At 35.4% G+C, this 21,944-nt stretch overlaps 1 protein-coding gene across 5 annotated transcripts in view; it reads left to right on the top strand.

Annotated features, from left to right (window-relative positions):
* Positions 1 to 833: 833 nt before the first annotated feature.
* LOC121314858 (tight junction protein ZO-2-like) overlaps positions 834 to 21,944 on the top strand; it is a 45,123-nt gene continuing 24,012 nt past the window's right edge. Inside the window, exons 1-4 of one of the 5 annotated variants that reach the window (XM_041248610.1) lie at positions 834 to 1,020; positions 4,846 to 4,911; positions 5,530 to 5,598; positions 21,791 to 21,844. In XM_041248610.1, coding sequence (XP_041104544.1) covers positions 21,800 to 21,844 — 45 coding nt within the window. In that variant the 5' untranslated portion in view covers positions 834 to 1,020; positions 4,846 to 4,911; positions 5,530 to 5,598; positions 21,791 to 21,799. Of the gene's footprint in view, positions 1,021 to 4,845; positions 4,912 to 5,529; positions 5,599 to 10,438; positions 10,714 to 12,415; positions 12,472 to 14,766; positions 14,948 to 21,790; positions 21,845 to 21,944 lie in introns of those variants that run through there. The other 4 variants (XM_041248601.1, XM_041248594.1, XM_041248577.1 and 1 more) reach the window with 4 other exon arrangements.

Here is a 21,944-nt window from a genome sequence, read left to right as displayed (position 1 = left end):
TTCCAAATATTTTATTAGTAGAGTCTGATAGGTATTTTATTATCGTTAATTTGGTATATTGCTTAAAATTATGTTGATTAAATATTAACTATTAAGCCCATATTTTGAATATGTATAAAACAGTACTGCATAGAAAATGGATTTTGATTGTTGGCTCGGTTTTTGTAAGGGCTTCGTAATGGAGTGGGAAAGGCCACTGTACTTAAGGTTTACTTATAGTTGCCTTTTTATTTTAAAAAATGCACCTACATTTTACCGTTCGTTAACACCAGCTGTCTGTTAATATAAAACCTATTTTTGCATGTTGAGTAAAATGCAACGTTACAAAACACGTACTTTCTCCAAAAAAAAAAAAAAAAAAATTAAAAATGGTAGCAGTTCTTGATGAGCGTCACGTCTAAAGGGGTAAAAACCAATATGGGCATGCGCAGTGTAGGGTGAACATCGTCAGGGCATGCGCAGTACGCAAAGTAGGAACTTTTGATAGGTAGCTGAAATTGACGTGGCAACAAAAAGATCCTATTACAACAACCACAATACACTAAAAAGTTTACTTTTTTAGTTTGGCAGTGCTTTACTGAATTAAGTTAAATCAGTTGTGTTTCCTGTTTATGTGTATGTAAATGTTTATGACGGGTAGAGATGGAGAACATGTATACCTTTGGTACACAAAACTGTTCCGACGGTCGACGCAAAATGAAACCCGCCTTAAGATAGTGTAGTAATGTTTATTTGTGTCTGCCTACAAGAAACTCACCTGTCGATTTGTTACCCATTGAAGGACACACCTACTATACCCGAGTCACACAGGGAGCTAACAAAATAGTTCCGTTTCACAGCACCTTTGAGTCATACTGTCACACGGTCTGTTCAGATACGTACAAGGTGGATAATTATCTTACTAGAAGTAGAATCAAGTGATAATTTTGGATGTTCTTTAACAAGTGGATTCAACATAACCAATGAAAACTACACCTGATCCAGATTTGTTCTCCTGTTGACCTTCCTGTTAAAAGCAAAGTAAGTTTGAATCCACATATTAGGAAGTTATTTTGTTTCTTGTATTTCCAGTAAGTAAGTGAAAGCCGTTGAACTGGTCACAATGTTAAATTCAATAGCTGACAGCGATGGTGTAATCTCTATTCTTTCACGCCATAACTAATTATGAGATAAAGAGTTACATATTGAATACACAAACTAAACTACAGTACTACAAATGCAAAGAAACTAGTTACTGTGTCGAATGTATTCAGTCTTCTACACTGTTTTGGCAAGTCACATCATGTACAAACTGGTTATGAAATCTCTACATTTCGCTGTGCGTGCTACATTTTATATAATCGGTTAATTATATCCAGTTGATATGCAGAGAACTATTGGAATCTAAATTACAAGGGTCTACTAATTGTTAACCTAAACCTGAAAAAAAATCCATCTACTGTATATATATATATATATATATATATATATATATATATATATATATATATATATATATATATGATTTATTTATGATTTAAAAAAATAAATACACTTTTAACACAAGCCATTTTTGTACAACATGCTTAAACTGATTACGTATGTGTGTTTTTTTTGTTGTTGTTTTTTTTTTATGACTGTTGTGGCTTTTGTCCAGTATAGCTTTTTAATGCCCTTTAGAAAAGTAAAATGTACTTCATATTAGCAGAACTTAACATAAGCTATCTCACCATTTAATTTAATATAACAATTAGAAACCTCAGATGCAGTCTTTTATACTACCTTTTTACCAATTACCTAACTGTTTTGACAACAACCCCTTTTAGACTAAAGGAGTGCTTGTAGAAAAAGCAATAGTTGACCAAATTTTCATATGAAAGATTTGTAGAGTTTAGTGAGAGTACTCCCTGGCTTTGAGCTTGCTTGGATAGTGTGTGTGTGTGTGTGTCCCCAGAGCAGTTTAATTAGTGTAATGTTTAGGGATCTTTTGAATTATGTAACAATAACGCTCATGAGATTTAGAAAGCAAATTTGCATTTTATTAACTAAAGCTCCCCTTTTTCAAAAGAAAAAAAAACAAATCAGTATAACTAAATTGGCATCTGGTAACCTCCATAGTTATTAGATTCCTATAGCATAGCAGTAAGTCTATAGTGTGCAAGAAGAAGTACAAAAAGTATATAACTATAATGCAAGCAGCTATGGGTATTGCACCCCTAAATAAAAGGGAGCGTCTACCTCAGAGCCGGAATTGCAACCTTTGGAAGCAGGCAGGGTAAGTCTCGGTTTTATATTGAATTCATATTTGGCAAAGATGTCATCTGTATTGAAGTCACAGCTTTGTAGTTTAATCTTATGGGTGGGGAGCAGCATCAAATAGGATGACATTTTTACAAGCTAGCAGGAGAAACTCTTGCTGTCAGAAATTGATGAGAGTACAATGAGTTTTTAAATCATGAAACAAACCTGTCAGAGCTATTTATGTCATATCGTGTAGCCGAAGCATCGCCCACAACTGCATTTGCTGTCTTTTCAGTGTTACATTAAAGATACATCGGATGGTAAAAAAGTTTATTTGTGTCAGTAACTGAGCAGTAATTTATAATTTTTTCCATGATTTTACCCTTTTACATTGGCTCAAAAAACAGCCTCAACAGTTCTTTAAAAAAGATGGCCTGTTGACCATTCAGCCAGTTTTTTTAAATGATATCATGGTGTCTGCAATGATTAAGTTACTCATTGGTTTATCCAACATCCAAAACTGATAAACACTCAATAGCTCTGAATTGAAAAGCACTAAAAGAAACATAAATTCAGTGACAAACATTTTGATTAGAAGTCTTTTTAACACATTGTAAAAGACTTCTACTTGAAACGTTCGTCATCAAATTTAAGTTTCTTTTAGTATTTCTTTATAAGTTACAGCAAAAAAAAAAAAAATACAAAATAATAATAATCTTTCTGAAACAGCTAACTGAATGCTGTGTTTCCCTGTGCTGTGGGTCTGTACCATGAGTCGCGTTGCATTTCTGGTAGAGCAGTCACTGTGTCACATTAAAATGTGACAGTGACTGCTGGGGAAACACAGCAATTCACTTCTTTCTGGTTTAGGGTTTTTTTATTAGTTTATCTTGGCAATACTTTTCAGTAATTATAATTTGTATAATTTTACCATGTGATGCTGTTGCATTTGATCCTAAACCCAGCTCTAACATACTTATTAACCAGTATTGTGAGGAATCAGAGGGAATGAGGGGGTATCATCATAATTACTGCATAATTCATTAGCTAATGTCTGGGTGACACAAACCCAAATATAGATTCTAAATAGTGTTCCTTAATTTCACTCCATTTGTCAAAAAAGGGTACACAATGGCAAATGTGAGTTAACGAGTGTGAACACCTTATCCCCAGAGCTTAAACTAGGCCATTATTTACTTTTGTCAGTAATGGCAGGCAGTCTTTGTGAGCTAATGTTATTGTGTTCAGTACATTGCAAGTGGTGCTGATGCAGCTTATTAATGAAGAGAGCTGACTGAGTATAACATAGCAAAACTTGCTGGTGTGAAGTAACTCAGTTAACATTAGACACACATTAAAATTACATTTAGTTTTATCTTTGATTAGTTTTATTGCTGGTCACTCTTTTGGCTGTTTTTGTCTTTTTACATTAATTAAGGACATGCAAATATTTCAAATACAGCGTTATAAAAAACTGCTGCATCCTGGTACCTTTGCAGTAGATCAGGTGATGTGATTGGAGCACAGCAGATCAGGGGATTAGTTACTACGACAACAACTTTTCATCTGTAACATTGTCTTTGAAGTATCTGCATTTTCCAAATGGAAGTATAACATACAAGCAAATAACCAAAATATCTTAAACGGAACAGAAGTGGGACCAGTGCTAACATTTAAAACCTTGGCTAACACTCTTTTTAACCCTTCTTAAAATAGAACAAGGTTGCTGAGGGTATTTTACTCAGGATACAACTGCTTTTGAAGTTCTGATAACATGTTTTAATAAAGTGGAAATATGGAAGAAGAATCAATCTTACTTACACTAAACAATGATTACAATGATAAAAATATTTAGCTAGAAGCAACACAGTCTGGACAGATGCCTGTTTATGTGGTCAGAACATGAAAGCATGTTAATTATTATGCCCACTTGTTTAGAATGTAAACATCTTGATTTGGCGTGATTTAATCACAGAAGCACCACTTAAATATTAACAACTCAATATGCAAATAGGGAAACTGACATAAGTATTTGATTTGATGGATCTTCATTCATTGTCACAATAAGATATAGAGCTGCTAGCAACTTAGCCAATTGAGTGCCTTAAGCCATTTGGTAATTTTATATTAAAATGTAATTACAAAGTAACCACATAGTTGTTGTATTTGATGTAAACAATATTTATCCCCTCCTGGGTGCCCATAGCTTAGGTAGAGTATGTAGCACTTTAGGGTTGTATCTATTGTGAGGAGTCTTTGCTAGTACTATAATCAAAGTTTAATTGATCAGCTCACTATTAAGACCATGTGCCAGGTCCTTTTACATAATTTGAAGCCAATCGCTCAGTTATAAATAGCTCAAAATGATAATTTTGCTGAGACGCACTTTTTGAGAGGCGCATATTTTCAAAGCATTTACTCCAGTTCCCAATTAACATTTTTTATTTTTTATTTTTTTTGCTAAGGTGTTTTACTACTTTTGAAGTCTACTGAAAAAAAATTGTGGATTTCTTCAAAGATTTTGTTGGCAGTGGGACTGCAATGTGCCTACCACCAGGTTGAAATGTAAAGTGACTAATGGTCAGTTAACTGTATAATAATGCCAATTTGGTGTTTTCATTCCAGAGATAATCAACCCTTGTTTACTGCCACCTGCGCCTGGGATAGGAGTTACTGGACGACTGAAACAAGGTACCTCACGGATAACACACATCTAAGGCTGCCGAATTTTGTTCAACTTCGCCAGATATTATTGTTTTCAGGGAAGCTGACATATCTTCCCTTATATGTACACTAACTGGCAAAACATGAGAAATGGCCTTAATAGCCCACAATGTGCCGCTCCGGGCATAGCTTCCAGGGGTAGTTTTATACAGAAATTGCCATTCCTGCATTATCTGGCAAACTGTCTTGATGTTGGACAATGTAGCAACTGTGCTGAGGGAGAAACTGGTTGCATATACCCCTTATAAAGTCATAGTTGTCACTTGACCATATGTTTTCACATTTTGCTTTACTTTTACTTTTACTTTCTTCACATGCTTTGGCAGTTTCATATGATTATCAATGTACTTACTATACCTTTAAGTTCTTTGGGACATCATTTGTGTGTTTTCACTTATTTGAAAAGGTAAAATCCACAATAAGGTTATGAAATCATTACCAAACCACTCGGTGTTATGGGGTCTTGAATGATATGCCCTAGCTTTTTGGCTCAAATTTTGTCAAATAAGCAGGTGCTTGTCTTCTTTGAAAATGTTAATTTGACAGAATGAAGTGGTTTGAAAACAGGTTCCTTTGTTTCTGCAGATTTCTTTATTGCAATGTAAGCAATAGGGCAGCAAGCCAAAGTGACCACACCCCTGTGTATATTATGAGGTAGGAGATGTAGCTGACTGCTGCTAGTCTAATACCTCTCAGGTGTGGTTGTGTCTTGTTGTCCCACCCAGTGGAATGTGTAATTGCTATGATGAAACATTTTGTAACCACTGTATTGTATTTAATTACTTTTTTTTAATTACCTGTACTATTTCTTATTTTCCAATGGGTGTATACTTGATTGGTGTTGTGATTCCCATAAAAAAATCCTTCCATTATGTCACCTAGCTGTTTGCTGAAAGAATTAAGCAAACTGAGATCAAGTAGTTTTATAATATCATAGTAAACAGAGGGGTTGGCAACTGAGAGGTTACAGCTTTAGTAAAATATACACAGCCACAAAAGCATTTAGATTTCAGCTCTGCACTTCCAAGTCTGGAACATTTGTAGTACCATCAGGCCTAAACACAACTCAAGAAAACAAGAGGCCTAATTTTCCTTCTCTCATCCTGCACCTTCTGCGTCACAGCTGCCACCACGCACAGCAATCAATATTAACCTACCTAAATACACTGCGGTGTAAAACTGTCAAAGCCACCTCCATACAGAACTGAAATGTAGGTCCTAGCACGGGCTCCTCCAAGTTTTAGCTAATCATGAGCCAATGCACACACATTTTTTCTTTCATAAAAAAAAACACCCTGTTATTGATTCCTGTTGAAATAGTTGTGTGTTTTGTGAAAAATAACATATTGTGCTCGGTGTGTGAATAAAGTTTGTTTGACTGATGTAAAATATCAGTAAGCCCTTTTCCTGTCATGTAAACAAAATAACTTTATAAAATGAAACAGAAACAAACATGAATGTACATTAGCAGCACCATTACTGCAGGGGTCTAATCTTGCTGCACTGTCTTGGGTACTGCAGCGCTGTGTTATGTTTAGGTTATTAGTAATAAATATTATTATAAATAATAGGTGCCTAGTGCATTGCTGAAGCAGAAGCATGGCTCCAAAACCTCAAAGTTCCTGTTGTATTCAAATGCTTTAAATACAGTACAATAACCTCAACGCAGTTAATTTAGTACTGGAGCTAAAGTGCTTAAAGAACTAGCAAGTTTGGTTGTTAATACACAATTTCTAGTGGAGCAATTTATGACAGTGGAGTAAGGCAAAAATGTATTCAGGAGGAAATAAGGCATTTTATCCAATGATTTTATTATAATATGTGCTCTAGTTACTGGCACAATTGTAACCAAGCTAAACATTCTGCGACAGTGCTGTTATTTTATAGAGTTTATGCAACATTAGCACTGACATCTAGGTTTCTCTAAAATCCGTAGCATTGATTTGTGCCAGTCCAATTTGTGTTCACATTAGCAGAAGTATTGTGGGTGACCTTGAGCCAAGAGAGTGGATACAGCAAACAGAATATTGCATGACTGATACAATATTAGAACAACCTTTAATATATAGCGTGCATTTTGAATCAATGCTGTTCTAGTATGTAAGATACATTGTGACCATAGTTGTGAATGGCATGATGGTGTGTTCAAAAGTGGTGTTCAAGTGGAATTTTAACTATTTGCATGCAGTCTCCTGTGACTATACCTTTTGAAGTTGGGAAAGATAAACAGTTTGACCTGTATAAAATTTGGAAGTGTTAAGGACACTGGACAAATATACTAACAGGATTAGGCACATTTGCGTTGCTTTACCAGTACAGCAATGACTACAACCTTTAACATTAATTTGTTTGGATAGTCGCATCATGTGTATGGGAAAAGGGGTACTGTTATTTTTCCCGGGTCGGGAACGGACGCATATTTTGGTGATAATAATCTGCATTTACAATTGTGTGGAGATGTGTGCAGTGTGTTCATAAACAAAGAATAGTAACAAAATAATTTACTATCTGATATGACAAGAAGAGCCATCACTGGGTTGAGACATCTGAGAATTCAGGCATGTGCAGTATTTTTTTTAACTTAACTATGGTTACAATGTGATAAACTAAAAGCCATGTCTCGGTTTATGCAGTTCATTGTCACTTATTTCAAACCTGTAGCAGTTGACTTGTAAAAACAGCTGAAATGTCACATGGAGATGACATCTGTTATAGCAACTAAAGGTGCTTCAAGCAACCCCTTCATTGAAACTGTTGTCTTTTCCTGTCAGCAGTGAAATGGTGCCACCGGTCATGTGTTTGTGTTTGTTTTGAAATATGTAAGGAGCCTGTCAAGAGAATAAATGTATTTTATAAAACTGCATTTATAGAGTCAGGAACTGGGTCAGTGTTGGCTTTGTGATAACTGGAGTCACAGTAGCAAAGATAAAGGACAGATAAAAACTGCTCTATAATCAGGACCCAACTCTATGGCTAATCCAGGCTATCACCGCAGCTGATGCATGCTGAAATGGCATTTTTCTTATGTTTCTAGGTGCTTAAGAGCAACTTTGTAGTAGAGTTATTGTAACCAATGCATTGTTGTTTAGATGCACATTGTGTCATTTTCGCTTTCTGTCGTTGGATAGTGAAACATTATCAAACTGCAAAGCACTCATCAGTCCTCAATGTACAGTAGCTCTCAGAATCATAACCAACCTCTTTCAATAACCAGTGTAACCATCCGCCTGTCCTCCTGCAACACTGCCTCCAGTGGATGTAGGAAGTACTGCACCACATAGAACAAATGTTAGATATGGAAATTGGAGTTTGGACAGGATTCTGAGTTTTATAAGGATGCTTTAAACTTAAAAAGATGACTGACACATAAAAGGATCCAAAGAAGATCTAAACAACAATAAGAATACATTTGTTAAGATAGATGTTTAAAAGCTGGTGTTGCTGCTGACTTTATTGCAAGGTTCATCCTCCATGGGTTTGTTAGTTTAGTTTGTTTGTTTTAATATGATCTGCTATTGACAAATATTCCCTTTTCCACCAATTGGAGAATGGCAAATAAAGTTAATGATGAAATCTAGTAGTGTGTCACACATTTCTGGACATTGAATAAATGCTGAATATTCTGTTATAAAGGGTGGAGGGCACTGCAATTGAAATCAAACCAATGCAACAAACCCCACAGATTTCAGGTTGCAGTCACTGTATAATACTGTCAATTAACTATTCATTGGACTATACTACACTGCACTATCTTTACTTAGGTTTAAGTTACATTTTTCTGAGTCATCTTATAAAATAAGCAATTGGCAGTCTGGGTTGGGTCAACTGAAATGTTAAGCGTTGTTTCTAAGTTAACGATCTAGAAGACATTTTGTCTTCCACTCATCGTTGTCTTTTTCACAATGGATCGCCAGAATTTTTTTTTTAAGGTGGTTAAAATATACTATTATAATTACTATTTAAAAATGTTATATGGCTTAAATATGCGTTTATATGGAAGTAAATGATTCAGCAATGTTATACACGAAAAGCAATGGGTCTTTTTTCTAACATATTTTCGCCGTATGCAAGTGTTGTTATTAGTTAGGCAAAAACATTAGATTTACAGGCTGGTGTTGATCAATTTTCCAAGATGACAATACCCCCTTTTTAGTTTATCTGTGTACACATGTCATTTAAAAGTTTGCTACATATTTTCATGTTCGAAATTCACAGAATTGTGGTGCTTATTACTTATTATTGTACATTGGTTTATATTTGAAAGAACGTGTCATTCTTTGTGGAAAGCAGATGTATTAAATTTAACACGAGGTTGTTAAGTGTGTATTGTGGAGTATAGAAATGTACTTGCTAGTTCTACTCTAATTACCGTATTTACTTTGTGTACTTTTAGTGAGTAGAAATAGAGCACTGTCGCTTTAAGTAGCGACAAGTTAAGTCTCGCGAGAGGTGGAAGTTTTCGGACTGAATGAGTTGGAGGAATGTAGCTTAGGCTCCTGGGCAGTGAATATCTAACTAAATAACGGAGTGCTTAAGGCTTGTTTAATTATTGTTTTGAATAAAGAAGCTGAATATGTTTAAATGCAACATGTGTCGTATGCAGTTCTTCGATGTTCCACGGGAAGTACTAAAGCAGAGAGGCAGGATTGCGGAAAACAACACGCAACATTAGCAAGTCTAATTGAGATGTATTCAGATGGACTCTAGTTAAACTGATTTCTTGCTGTAAAATGATTAAAACAAAAAGTTGTGCCTCTGTTTATTTAATATAGCCGTAGTTAAAGTATGTAACTGTGAAATATTTACTTAACTGGGATATCAGAAGCTGGCAGCAGTTCCGTTAGCGTTAAAGTTTTTACCCACTTTTAAAACAACGTTTCTGTGAAAACGACGACCGTAATTACACACTTTATTACTATAATGTAATGATTTAGTGGAACGACATTTTCAAGTTTGTTATAAAACCAGCACTTTGCTTTAAAAATAAGTGCATTGCACGTTTTGTGTAATTTATTTTAAGAATAAGAACGACGTTGACGAAGCGCACCACGCTATGTCGTCGTTGAAAACTGGCCCAGTTACTGACTTGTTTGTTCTCGATCAATTCAATAATATTATATATTAAAACAATATAACTATAGTTCATTTCACTGTGTTTGCTTAGGACCCACGGAATGGACACAATGTAAATCATGCAGAAACCCCACAGCCTTGCTGGAACTGAATTAAAAAAAAATTGGGGAGGGTGAAAGCCAATGTTCTCAAACTTAATGTTAAAAACTTGATGTGCGAAATAAACGTACAACAGGCTGTAAAGGAATTACTTATGTATTCTTCAAATGTATTAATGATATTTTGTTATGTTAACACGTTTTAAATCTGTCAGTAATAAAGTCGTCGTCCCCCCCCCGCCCCTCTCATTTCTCCCTATGGTACATTCCTAAAGGTTTCCTCGGATAAGTTTGTGCTCCCCAGGATAATATTTACAGCTGTCTCTGGCTTAGCAGAATTGGTTTTAGGAAAGTCACTGTATGGGGAAAAAAGTAGACCTCAATCAGATTATTTGTTGTACAACCGTCTAAGTTCACGAATGTTGAAGTTCAACGTTTGAGACTTGTATAAGAAAGGACAGCCTCTTGCTCAGTTGTTGTCTCCGGATTGTTTGACGGTAAAATAAATACTCTTTTGGTCTATTCAAAGCGCAGGAGGATGCCAGTGAAAGGAGAAAGGGTGGTTTACGCAAGCAGAAGTGTATCACAATTGTTTGGTGTAAGTACATGAGATTCCTTATTTCGTCGCAATAGGTCGGGTTTCACAAATACCTCTTGATTGCATGACATTTATTTCAGTTGGCTATATGAAAAGTAAATTGTCAGGTTTTTTTTATTATTATTGTTGCGGAATTAAGCTTCGGTACATGATTACATACGTGGTTTCTTGTTTGGAAGTTCACATAAAGTTTCGCCGTGGTGTGCCCCGTGCTGGAATGTAACTTCCACCTGCTGACCTACTTCTTAGTCAAACAGCGCAAGACACAGCGAAATACTGTTTGCAAGATAATTGTGCGTGTTGAGTTCTTTAACATTAACAGGGCGACGTGTATATCGAGGTTGCGCTTTTAAAATGCTGGTTGTAAAAATAACAAATGTACAATATATTTATAGAAACCCGTTATCCATCCTCTCCCTTGGTTGCAGGGTCTGTTTACGTCACATGTCAGAATTAGTCCGAGAGAGAGAATACGTATCTGGGATAAAGGAATGTTGGGACTAATATAAGTAGTTTAGTTTTAAGTGATTATTATTATTATTATTATTATTATTATTATTATTATTATTATTATTATTATTAATGACATGTGCTACATTATAAGTAGGTGCTTTGAAAGCGACGGGTAATAGACTCCAAAACATTCTTTTGGATTCCCCTCCCCCCTCCTCATCGAGCAGGAAAGGGTGGCGCTCTACAGCCAGGTAAAGCCTTAGGCTGTTCTAAAATCTGCACTTTGCGGGTGGAGCCGGGGGTGTTAATTGGTAACTGCGTAAGTATTGGTCTGGTCGACCCTTTTTCTGCGGGGATAGCATCTTGTCGTTTACACCATGTAATGGATGATTTTTTTTTGTTTATGTTGACTCTGCGGGTTTGGACAAAACCACCCGCGTCTGTCAGCAACATGATACATGCACTCAGCTATTCCAAATGTAGTTCATCCCACTATTTCACCGTTCTGCAGGGATCCCTGTTAGAACATTCCAGTCTTGAAGCGGGAGGTAACGTGTGAGTCGTCACAGTAACAGGTGTTGCAATTATAACTATGATATGCCTGTATAAAAACAATAGTAGTTAAACAGCAACAGTTTGGGGTTTAAAATATGAATATAAACGTGCCTACCCTTTTAGGCGACATGAAGAAAACACAAACGCATTCGAGTGCTTCAGTCCTCTCCTGTTCATCCGTTCTTTTAATCTAAAAAGTAGTGTAACCAGTAACCACAACAGATCAGTCAGCGTGAGGTCTTTTCAGTAAAACCATGAAGTGACCTTTTAAAATCAGAGGTACCTGTAATCTCGTTTGGGTCATCAAGCCTAATAGCCTATATATATATATATATATATATATATATATATATATATATATATATATATATATATATATATATATATATATCTATCTATCTATATATATATATATATATATATATATATATATATATATATAAATGCTCTGACTGTCTGTGACCATTAATAAGGCAATTATTCGACAAAAAATGTGGAAGTTCCTGCTGTCAAGTGAATTGGCCTGTATAAGATGTGTGTCTAACCTGTGTTTATTTCCAATGTAAATGTTTGATTTAAAAAAAAAAATAATAATAATAATAATCTAAACAATACTGGTTTACATTCTAATGATTTGGCCAAAGTAGTTTCAGATTTTGAACAGCACGCCTCTGAACTAGTTTGGCTTATTCAGGTTTATCCCAGCGATGGAGATGTAAAGGAGGAGCTGTTACAGACAGACTAATGCATGTAAGTTCCACTTATTTTTAGCTGCATCTTATATATTCCAGTTGTATTGAAATTGCGGGTTCCGCAGTTGAATTTCTAGAAGGTTCCGATAAAGGTTATAGCTTGAACGGTTTGCCAGAACTTGGGTGAAAATAGCATACTGTTTACATGATACTAGTGATGCCTGTAATGTCATTTTTGTAGCTTTTTTATTTTATTTTTTAGAAATTAACTTCTTTGCTGCAGTACTTTCTAATGGGGTGGGGAGTGAATGTTTAAAACTGGTGATCCTTATGTGGAAAATCCTTGAATCAGATAACCAGTATCCTCGTCATGGGGCAGATGCTTGCGTGATTTTGGTTTTCCACTCCGAAGATTAATCATATAAAACCGACACAGGATAATTACAGGAAAAGTAGAGTTTACAGTAAAATTCCTCAGATGAAAATTAAGTTACAGCTCACTAAGTATAATTGGGACAAAGGAAGAAAACCTTAGGAATTGGCCAGCAACTTCAGAAAAAAATATAATATGAAAGCGCTTCGTAATTCAAGTTTAAGTAAAGTTGTAACACAGCGATAAAGGCAACATTGTGATAAATGGTAACTTACTGGAATTGTTTCTTGTTTTTTAGTTTCAGAAAGGAATGCCTGAACTCTTTATACACAAGTCTTGTTGCTTAGCATTTGAAACCTTGGCTCTTCAGACTTGGCATGAGATTCAGATGGAAGTGGACTCAGCCCTGGCATCACATGCAGCTAATTCTCGGTCAAATAAAACATCAAAGTAAAGGCCGGAATCAGGCCCGTTCTACATTTCATTTTATTTTACAATTATCTGTGCCTAGTCTCTGTTTTTGTACACTGAGGTTGTCATCCTTAGAGAAAGTCAAAGTAATTTTAATATGGGATTTACAGTGTTCATTGATGTGATGTCTGAGGCTGCCACCGTAAAAGGGAATAACTTCCTATCCAATGATGAATGAGATTTCCTGCTGGTAAATTTTGTATCCTAGATGCTAATCACAAAACTGTGAGGCTTTTTCTGCTGTGTGGGTTAAAAATCCAAATGACTTTAACTATTGTGTTATGAGTTTCCCCATCAAAGAATGAATAATTAACTTCCTTTCAGGGACAGTAAGAACAATGGACAAAAAAATTGACGTAGCCACTAATAAAAAGAAGGATGTTGGTTTAGAACAACAAGTTAGACTAATATATAAATACATAAATAAACTTTGCATTCACTGCTATTTTATAGTACGGCGCCCAATATCTATGCTGAGCAATGTAAGTTACCAACATTTGGAGAATTACATTTTATAAGTTTCAATTTATTTTTGTATTTTCACAGGGGGGTAAGTCATTTTATCCTAAGAGTTCCCTGGTAATTCTTGAGAGCACCAGCCAAAAAAGCACTGAACAGCTTGCTTTTCCTTATAGCAGTTTAACAGCCACTCAGCTAACACTGTTCACATTTTTAAACATGTTTTATAAGCTTTTACCAGCAATGCAGAGAAACAGGTGGTCATTTTACAGTGCTTTCTGTAATTCAAAAGGGAATACGTGTTTCTCCAATGTACAGACTATCAAAATAATTTAGGGTGTGGTCAGGGATATGAGGCTGTCTTTCTTTGAGTATGTTTTCCTAAAATAACCTAAGTTGAATAAATGTTAATGCTAGTACAGTAAATCCTTTATGAAGTTTAAATATGCCTATATAATTGAACCCATCCGTGCATAAGTTCCATCACTTAACTATTTTGGTATCCTTAGTATTTATCATTTATAAATTGTTACTGGTGGAGCCCCACACCAAGGATGCTGGAACTAGGTGTGCTGGAGGGTGCGGTACCACCCCCTTGGCTTTGCATTGCTTTCATCATCTACAAGGTTTACAGTTTTGTTCAGTGGCTTTCAGTACCCCTACTTTTAAATTTTTTTCCAGTGCCACTGCCCCACACTTCTCGTTTTTGTCTCGTCATTTTATTATATTGGGCTAGCTGTTTTGGAACAGGTAACTCGATTGTTTGTGGTGGGAGGAGTAGCTTTTACGACTCACTACTGCCATTTTAAGTAGAGAATAGTACTGGAGCTCTGGCCTTGAGCACATTTACCTATGAAAGCAACCTGTATTCATGATCATATTACCATGAAGATAGGTGCAGCGTTAATTGGCTGAGCTGTACAAAAACATGGGCTTGGCTACACCCACAAGCCACATTTCATTACTGTGCAAGGGATAGAGGGAGAGTTTGAAAAATGCACTTTTTTTTTTTTTTTAAACAAAAATGTAGCAAGCCAGAAAACTTTTTCATTGTGTTTTTCTCGCGAATAGTATTTACTCTAGAAAAGCTTTGAATTCTGTTGCACATTGGAAGCTACAGGTATTGAAAATAGGTGAAGGGTCTTTTTGTCCAAAGCTATTGGTTAAGGAGTCAGGATATATACTTACCTGAATACAGAGCTCCAAAATGGCTGTCCGATTCCAAGACATGGTAAGACTTGTGTTTGACCCATGGATTTAGGCAGGGCTTAAGTTGTTGTTTTAAAGCTGTTTACATGGATTACTGGCAGATGCTAGAAGGAAAAAAGTGTAAACTGATATTTTATAAGCGGGTAAAGTGTTCTCTTTGGGGTGGGGAGGATGTCCTTGAGTCAGCATGGAGAGTTCAGTAAATTCCCCATAAATCTCCCTGTTATTTTATATATATATATATATATATATATATATATATATATATATATATGTATATATATGTATGTATATATATAAATATATATATATATATATATATATATATATATATATATATATATATATATATTTTTTTTTTTTAAAGAGTAGTAAAGATATAACTTCCTAGACTTTTACTAAACATGGTATCCTGTAATTAAATTGTTTTCAGCATAGAGATTACAGGTTTTGTGTCCCAGTGAAACATTTTAATGTTGTCAGTAGATGAGAGATTTAAACGTTATTCCTTGTGTAATCCCTGTTTTAAAAGTAAAATAGCAAGCATAACGCACAGACAAACGGCGTCTTGATTTTTTCGTTAGTGGACCACAAAATAAAATAACTGCTAGATCGATGAGCATGGATTTACAAACTGATGCTAAATGGAAATACAGCCAGGGCAGTATTCTACTTTATCTTGTTCTGGGGACTCATTTTCAAATGTTGTTCTAATAACTGTTTGTAAGTACAGGCTGTCACTAATTTGTCAAAAGTTGCTGAAGTTAATATTGTGCATAGAAACCAGAGTCTAAATGAGGTGGGTTATGAATCATTGCAAAGCTTTCAAACCATTATGCCCACTGATTTTTAGACGGCCTCTGTGTGTAAGATTAGGGCATGTGTACAGTGAGTAATTGAATGTGGTAATGATTAAACTTACTGTGACTTAGATAACCTCCACTTTTGAGGGCAGCAAGGAGTGTTAGTACATTTTTCTATAAAAACGCCTATTGGCTAATCAGATTAAGCACTGTTTTCTAAAGCAGTGTTGCTTCTCACTAACTTTCCCTATGCAAGTGAAACACCTCTTGCTGTGTGAGGACCAGTTCATTTATAATGGTAGTTTTGTTTTGTGCTCACACTTGTCTGCCAGTAACTCTGCTAATGAACAGCAATCAGATTTTCTATGGAGTACAATTGATCTTGGTGACTTTGCTGTAGGGGTGATGGTCTCCTGAAAAACCTAATCCTAGGCTCTCCTTTGTTGATTAAAGCTAACCATGTCACCGAATTGGATTAGACTCTAATCTAGTTGAGTTAAATGGCTTTCACTAATAGTTTCTGTAATCTTGTTTTTCTAGAGAGTTGTAAAGGCAGTAAAAATTGCAGTTCATGAGTATTCTTTTTATATGTGCAGGTCATTGAAAACGAGATATTTTAAACATAGCAGTAAAAGCACTCTAAAATAAATGTGGCACTAAAGAAGTATGTTGAAATTGCACATTTCCCAGTAAGTTTTGAAGAGTAGCGTAGCACTTTTTCTTTTGTAGAAAAGGGTCAGATGTTGTATATAGATTAAAGACAAAAACAATTTTTGCCTTTAATATTTTGATAAAAAAGTAATATTGTTTGACTGAAGTGTCAGAGTATTCTAATGTACTGCTATTGCTGATGTTGCGCAACCACTGGATAGATCAGCTTGCTCCTTCTGCCAAATTTCATGTAAGGCTTGTTGGTACACGTTGAGTTGGTATTATAGTAGCATGAATTCCTGAATTCTGTTCATACTAGTTACTCCTTCAGATTGGCATTACATTTTGTTTTGTCAACACATGTACCCTAAACCACGTGGCATTGACTGGGTGTTTAAGCTGTACCTTTACTACTGCACTGTTCTTCACACACAGTATATGGATTGGTTTTATTGGAGGTGGAGGTCGATTTTATATAAATGTATGTTTGCTTTATATCGAGTCAATAGCAGTAATCTTTGCTAGCTGTTTGAGACTGACTGCCAGAACTAATCCAATATGCCAAGCGTACCACAAGCTCAGGGCAGTTCCATTGTACTTTGACCCTCATCTGGAGGACCCACAGTTCAGTGGGGCATCTAAACTTTTGGTAGTAGTAAGACATATATATATATATATATATATATATATATGCACCTTATTTAAGAAGGTTGTATAAAGCATTTTTGAATTCCTCTCTTGAATAAGATAAAAAGTTGTGTGCTGCTGCTATAAAATAACGTGCAATTAAAGCCTTCACTGAATCTATCCAAACTTAGTAGTTCAGTACATGCACAGCTACGAAAACAACCTTTCCAGTCTCTCTTAACACAAACACTGGAATATGTTATTTAATTTTGAGCTTGGGGGTGCAAGCTCAGCTTCAGAAATTTTTCAACTGCAAAGGCAGCAGTACTGCAGCTTAGTTTGGAGTGCTAAAATCACAATTAAATCTGATATATTGAGTGCTAAAGTTAAAGATTGGAAACCATGTAACCTTTTAAAGCTTTATAGTTGTAATAAGAAATGGATAGAAAAAGATGTAGAAAAGCGTGAAAAACAACAATTAAAACTGTGTGTGTTAAATGCTAAGAATGGTAATCTTCATAATTGCCATTTGCCATGGGATGGGTTAATCTGAATTGTAGATGAACAGTGTTTTTATTCAATTAAAAAAAAAAATTGGAAAAGTATTTGTCTGTGTTAAATTTCATTTTTTTGATGTTCAGTAACCAGTTGTATAATTTATTGCTTATTCATCTGGCAGTAACGTTGTAGTGCAATATCCTCATTTAATTTAGTGATTGACAAACAGTCATTGACGGTTATTTATTATTATTATTATTATTATTATTATTATTATTATTATTGCATTATTGTGGGAGTGTAATATACTGTTTGCTGCTTCTTGCAAAAGGCTTTCTATTTACTTGGCTGTCAATGTTGTGGACTATATTTAGCAGTGGGCTATTGCCCTGTAATTATTGGAGGTTGTCGATCATGTTGTTTTTATCCAGTTGTTGCGGATATTGACAACAGGATTTATGTAGTCCAGCATTGTATTAGGATTACTTCAGGGCAGGAATTCTGGAAATGGATGAAATTACTGAGTTGTGGTCGAATTCTGCACACAGATGATTATTATTATTATTAATATGAAGACCTTGCAAGCACTGCAGAAGAAATGGGTGCACACTGTAAAACCCTCAGGATTTTCAGAGGTTATGTGAGTTATTTTTAGTCAAGGGCTTTAATCTGTTTTCAGCTCTGGCTATTTAGATTGGGAAGAAGTACTGTAGTTCAGAAAAATGTGCTTTGATTATTGTCATGCACATTTTTGAGCAAGTTTTCCAACATTGGTAAGGTGTGGACAACACCAAGATATAGAAAAACACACCAGAATTGAGGAGCATTTAAAAAAAAAAAAAAAGCAAAAAGCAGAAATGCTTCTAGCATGCTAAATCTGGTGGGGACTCATAGATATTGGCATTATTTTCTCTCTGAATTTATATATATATATAGATAGATAGATAGATATATATATATATATATAGATATCTATACATATATAGATAGATATAGATAGATAGATCAATCACATGATATCATTTTTATATTTGGTACAAGTTTGGACACTGCTTGTGTAAAGTAAATGCTCGAAATGATGTGGCTTATTTTTGCAGAGTGATAAAATATGTGAATATATTTTGTTGTAATATTGGGTTTATACATTTTTGTTCTACAGTTTCAAATTAATGCAGTCTTATTAAGAAAGCTGTTTTAGCCTGCACTGAAGAAACATATGCGCTGTGAAATAAATACATAAATAAAAATATATTTATTAGAATAGAAATATAATCCTCTTTTTTTTTTTTTAAATTTGCATTCTGGTATTTGAAACTTGTTCTTTTTTCTGTGTTCCTCTGTTTCAACAAGCTTTGTGGGTTGAGCTGTAGCATTGCTGTTATGTCCACTCGTTTATGGAAATCGGTTCAACTACAAGAATATAACACACTTTGTACAATACCTACCATTATTTATTAAATAGTTTTTGCCTGAACGTATTAGCATTAAATAAATGGGCGTTGTAGTTGGGGTAGTTATTTTCTCTTTTGCAGAATGAAGAACAATACGCTTTTCAATGTGTACTGTTATTGTGCTGTGCTGGTATTTAGTGTGTGTGTGTGTGTGCACCCCCACATGAGACATATTATTACTGAATCACTGCTGATAGTTTTCACTTGTCAGAGTGATTCTAAAAATAATTAAATACATACATTTGGTTCACAGTTGTGAAAGGGGCTGCCCTTTCATCCAGTATGAATTGAACAGTTTGTGAGGCAGATTCATTTTTTTTGGTTAAACATGGGAGGTCTTTTATTTGTTGGAGATACTATTGTGCAAGAGGAAACAAATTTGAAAAACCATGGAATTGGATGTTTTTAATCACTTAAGTGCTACTCCCTCTTGTTAGTAAATTTGGTGTTGATTTTTTTTTTTTTTACCCAGTCAGTTGACAGAACCTTGGTGTTCTTCCACAAATGTAACACCAGTAGTCCCAGTTGAAGGATTCATACATTTTACGCCTGCTGTCTTAAAGGGGAGATTTTACATAGCAGTTGCTGTTTTATTTAGTATGGCAGTGTTATGTTCCAGTACCTCTTCATAAAGGCGAGCTTTGACTGGGAATGCTGAAGGACATGGACACACAGGGTTTCCTGATCGCTCTTGATAGAAATGCAGCAATTTTAACTTCTGTGTTCTCTGTGTTGCGGAGTCATGATACACTTTTCAGATGTCATCATTTTATTCACCTCTGTTTGAAGAGTTGGTTCTTTAAGTTTAGCAGAGGCTCTTTTCATCCCTCTTGAGTGTCTGCCTTTTGCAGGACTAGGCAGCCGTAGCTCCAGCTCTATTTTAACCATTTAACCTATTTGATCAGAACAGCTACTCCAGTTGTGATATAACTGGCTAAGAATATTCTTTATTGCAGGTTATTGGTAGTACAAGTATATCGGTGTAAACTATGTCTGCCAGTTACATTTACATATTTGCATAGGGAAGCGCTTGTCCGATTGTGACGATGATCAGACAGTTAATTGGACTCTGGATATGGAGTTATTTCAGCTGTTGAATTGCAAGCCTGAATAAAAGCAATAAAGAATCACAAAAAACACTATGCCACAACTGTCAAGAGAGCAATGCCTTCATGCAATCGGCATGTTGGAGGCTGGACTAGGTACAAGGTATGTACTGTTGCGATCTGGGTACGTACTGGGTGATCATAGCCAGCAATTTCAAACCTGGCGAGACGGTATAACCAGACACACTGTGTCAGACAGGACGCGAACTGGGAGACCAAGAGTCACAACACCTACCCAAGATGGACAGATCATTTTGCAGCATCTTCGTAATGTCAGTTGTTAGTTAGCACAATAAAAAGTCAATACACCTGCTCTAGAACAGAGTTTGCAAATTTTCAATCATGAATATATTTGAATTTTATCCAAATAAGTAAGTTTCTTTTGATGCTCAAATATAAGTGATAAGTTTCATTTGATGCTCAGTATCTGCGTGTATAAAGTCTGTGTGCCTGTTACATCCTGATACTAGATTTAACCAATCAGAGTTGATTGAGTGGGTTTTCCATTTTAAGCGGTTCGAGAGGCTGAAACGCTAAAATGACTGAAAAATGAAAAGTAGTGACAATGAATGTGGAAATTACCAAACCGAAATGGATGATGAAAATGAAAAGGAGCAACTTATAGAAAGCGAACTGGGAGAACTGCAAGAGGGGCCAGTGCGTAAAAAATCAAACATACAAAAAAAAAAAAACATTGTGATAGTGGGTATGATGTTATGTGAAAAAATGGAAATGGCTTATTTATGGCAAGGAATTGGGTGGTATGATATGCAATCTGCCAGAAACACAAATAAGATTGCAATGGATCAGGGGGTAAACGGAGCAGTGTAGCCTGTGTACAAATTAGGGTAAATTTGTATTCAGTGTCTTATTATTCAAATGTTTTGTCTAGTTATCTATTTAAGGTGAGGCAATTTTTATTTTTCCATTTGTAAAAGTGCTTCTGGCTATAATGCTGTGCCACCCAGCTATACAGAATTCCTGCATGCCTATATCAATTTGTAAAGGGGTGCATGTAAATCCGTCTTTACTTTTATCATTTATAACAGAGACCACTTGAGACACAGACATCATCATTTCAGTGTAATATAAACTCCTCCAGCATAATTTAGCAGAGAGCAGATCAGTAGAATGACTAACATTACATTCATGTCACTTTTGTTTATCACTCAGAGACCAAACATTTGGTGGGGGGTGGGTGCATTTTTGTTTAGCTGCCCAGCAAACAGAAATGTGCCCAACCCGTATTTTCTTTCAGTACCTTGTTCCTTCATTGGAGGGTGGGGGTGGGAGCACTTGACTCCCTTGTGCTACATGATTCATCACTGTAATTCATAGTGTCTATAATTTTATTGGAAGGTGTACCCTATTTGAAAGGATATGCAGTATTTCTCAGTTGAACAAACCTGAGAAGCCAAATGTACAATTAAGGGATATTCAGATGTGCATATGAAGTATTAGAAATGTCCAGATCCTGTATTGAAATCATGTCCAGTACCCCTAGAGTAATTAAAAATGTTGATGTTATTTCAGGTCATGATTATAACGCTTACTATGCACATCTCTGAAAGTACCTTTTATTGTTTGGAGCAGTACATATAAAATGTATAACATTTTAATTGTAACCGTGGTAAATCAATCAGGTAATGTATAATATCAAGATTTAATACTTAAAAAAAAAAAGTTATTTATTCTGCTATATATTAATGTACTTTTCTCTTATTCACAGACCCCAGGAATGGAGGAGACAATATGGGAGCAATACAGTGTGACACTGCAGCGGGTAAGAACATTCATTTAGCAATGATTGGCCAGCATTGTAAAACTGTACTGCACGTTGCTTTGCCAATGTAGGACCCTTGACCTCTCCTTCCTTTCAAAGG

Source organism: Polyodon spathula, chromosome 1 (genome assembly GCF_017654505.1).
Source record: "Polyodon spathula isolate WHYD16114869_AA chromosome 1, ASM1765450v1, whole genome shotgun sequence".
NCBI classification, from domain to species: Eukaryota; Metazoa; Chordata; class Actinopteri; order Acipenseriformes; family Polyodontidae; genus Polyodon; species Polyodon spathula.
This window is presented reverse-complemented; position numbering and strand designations above follow the sequence as displayed.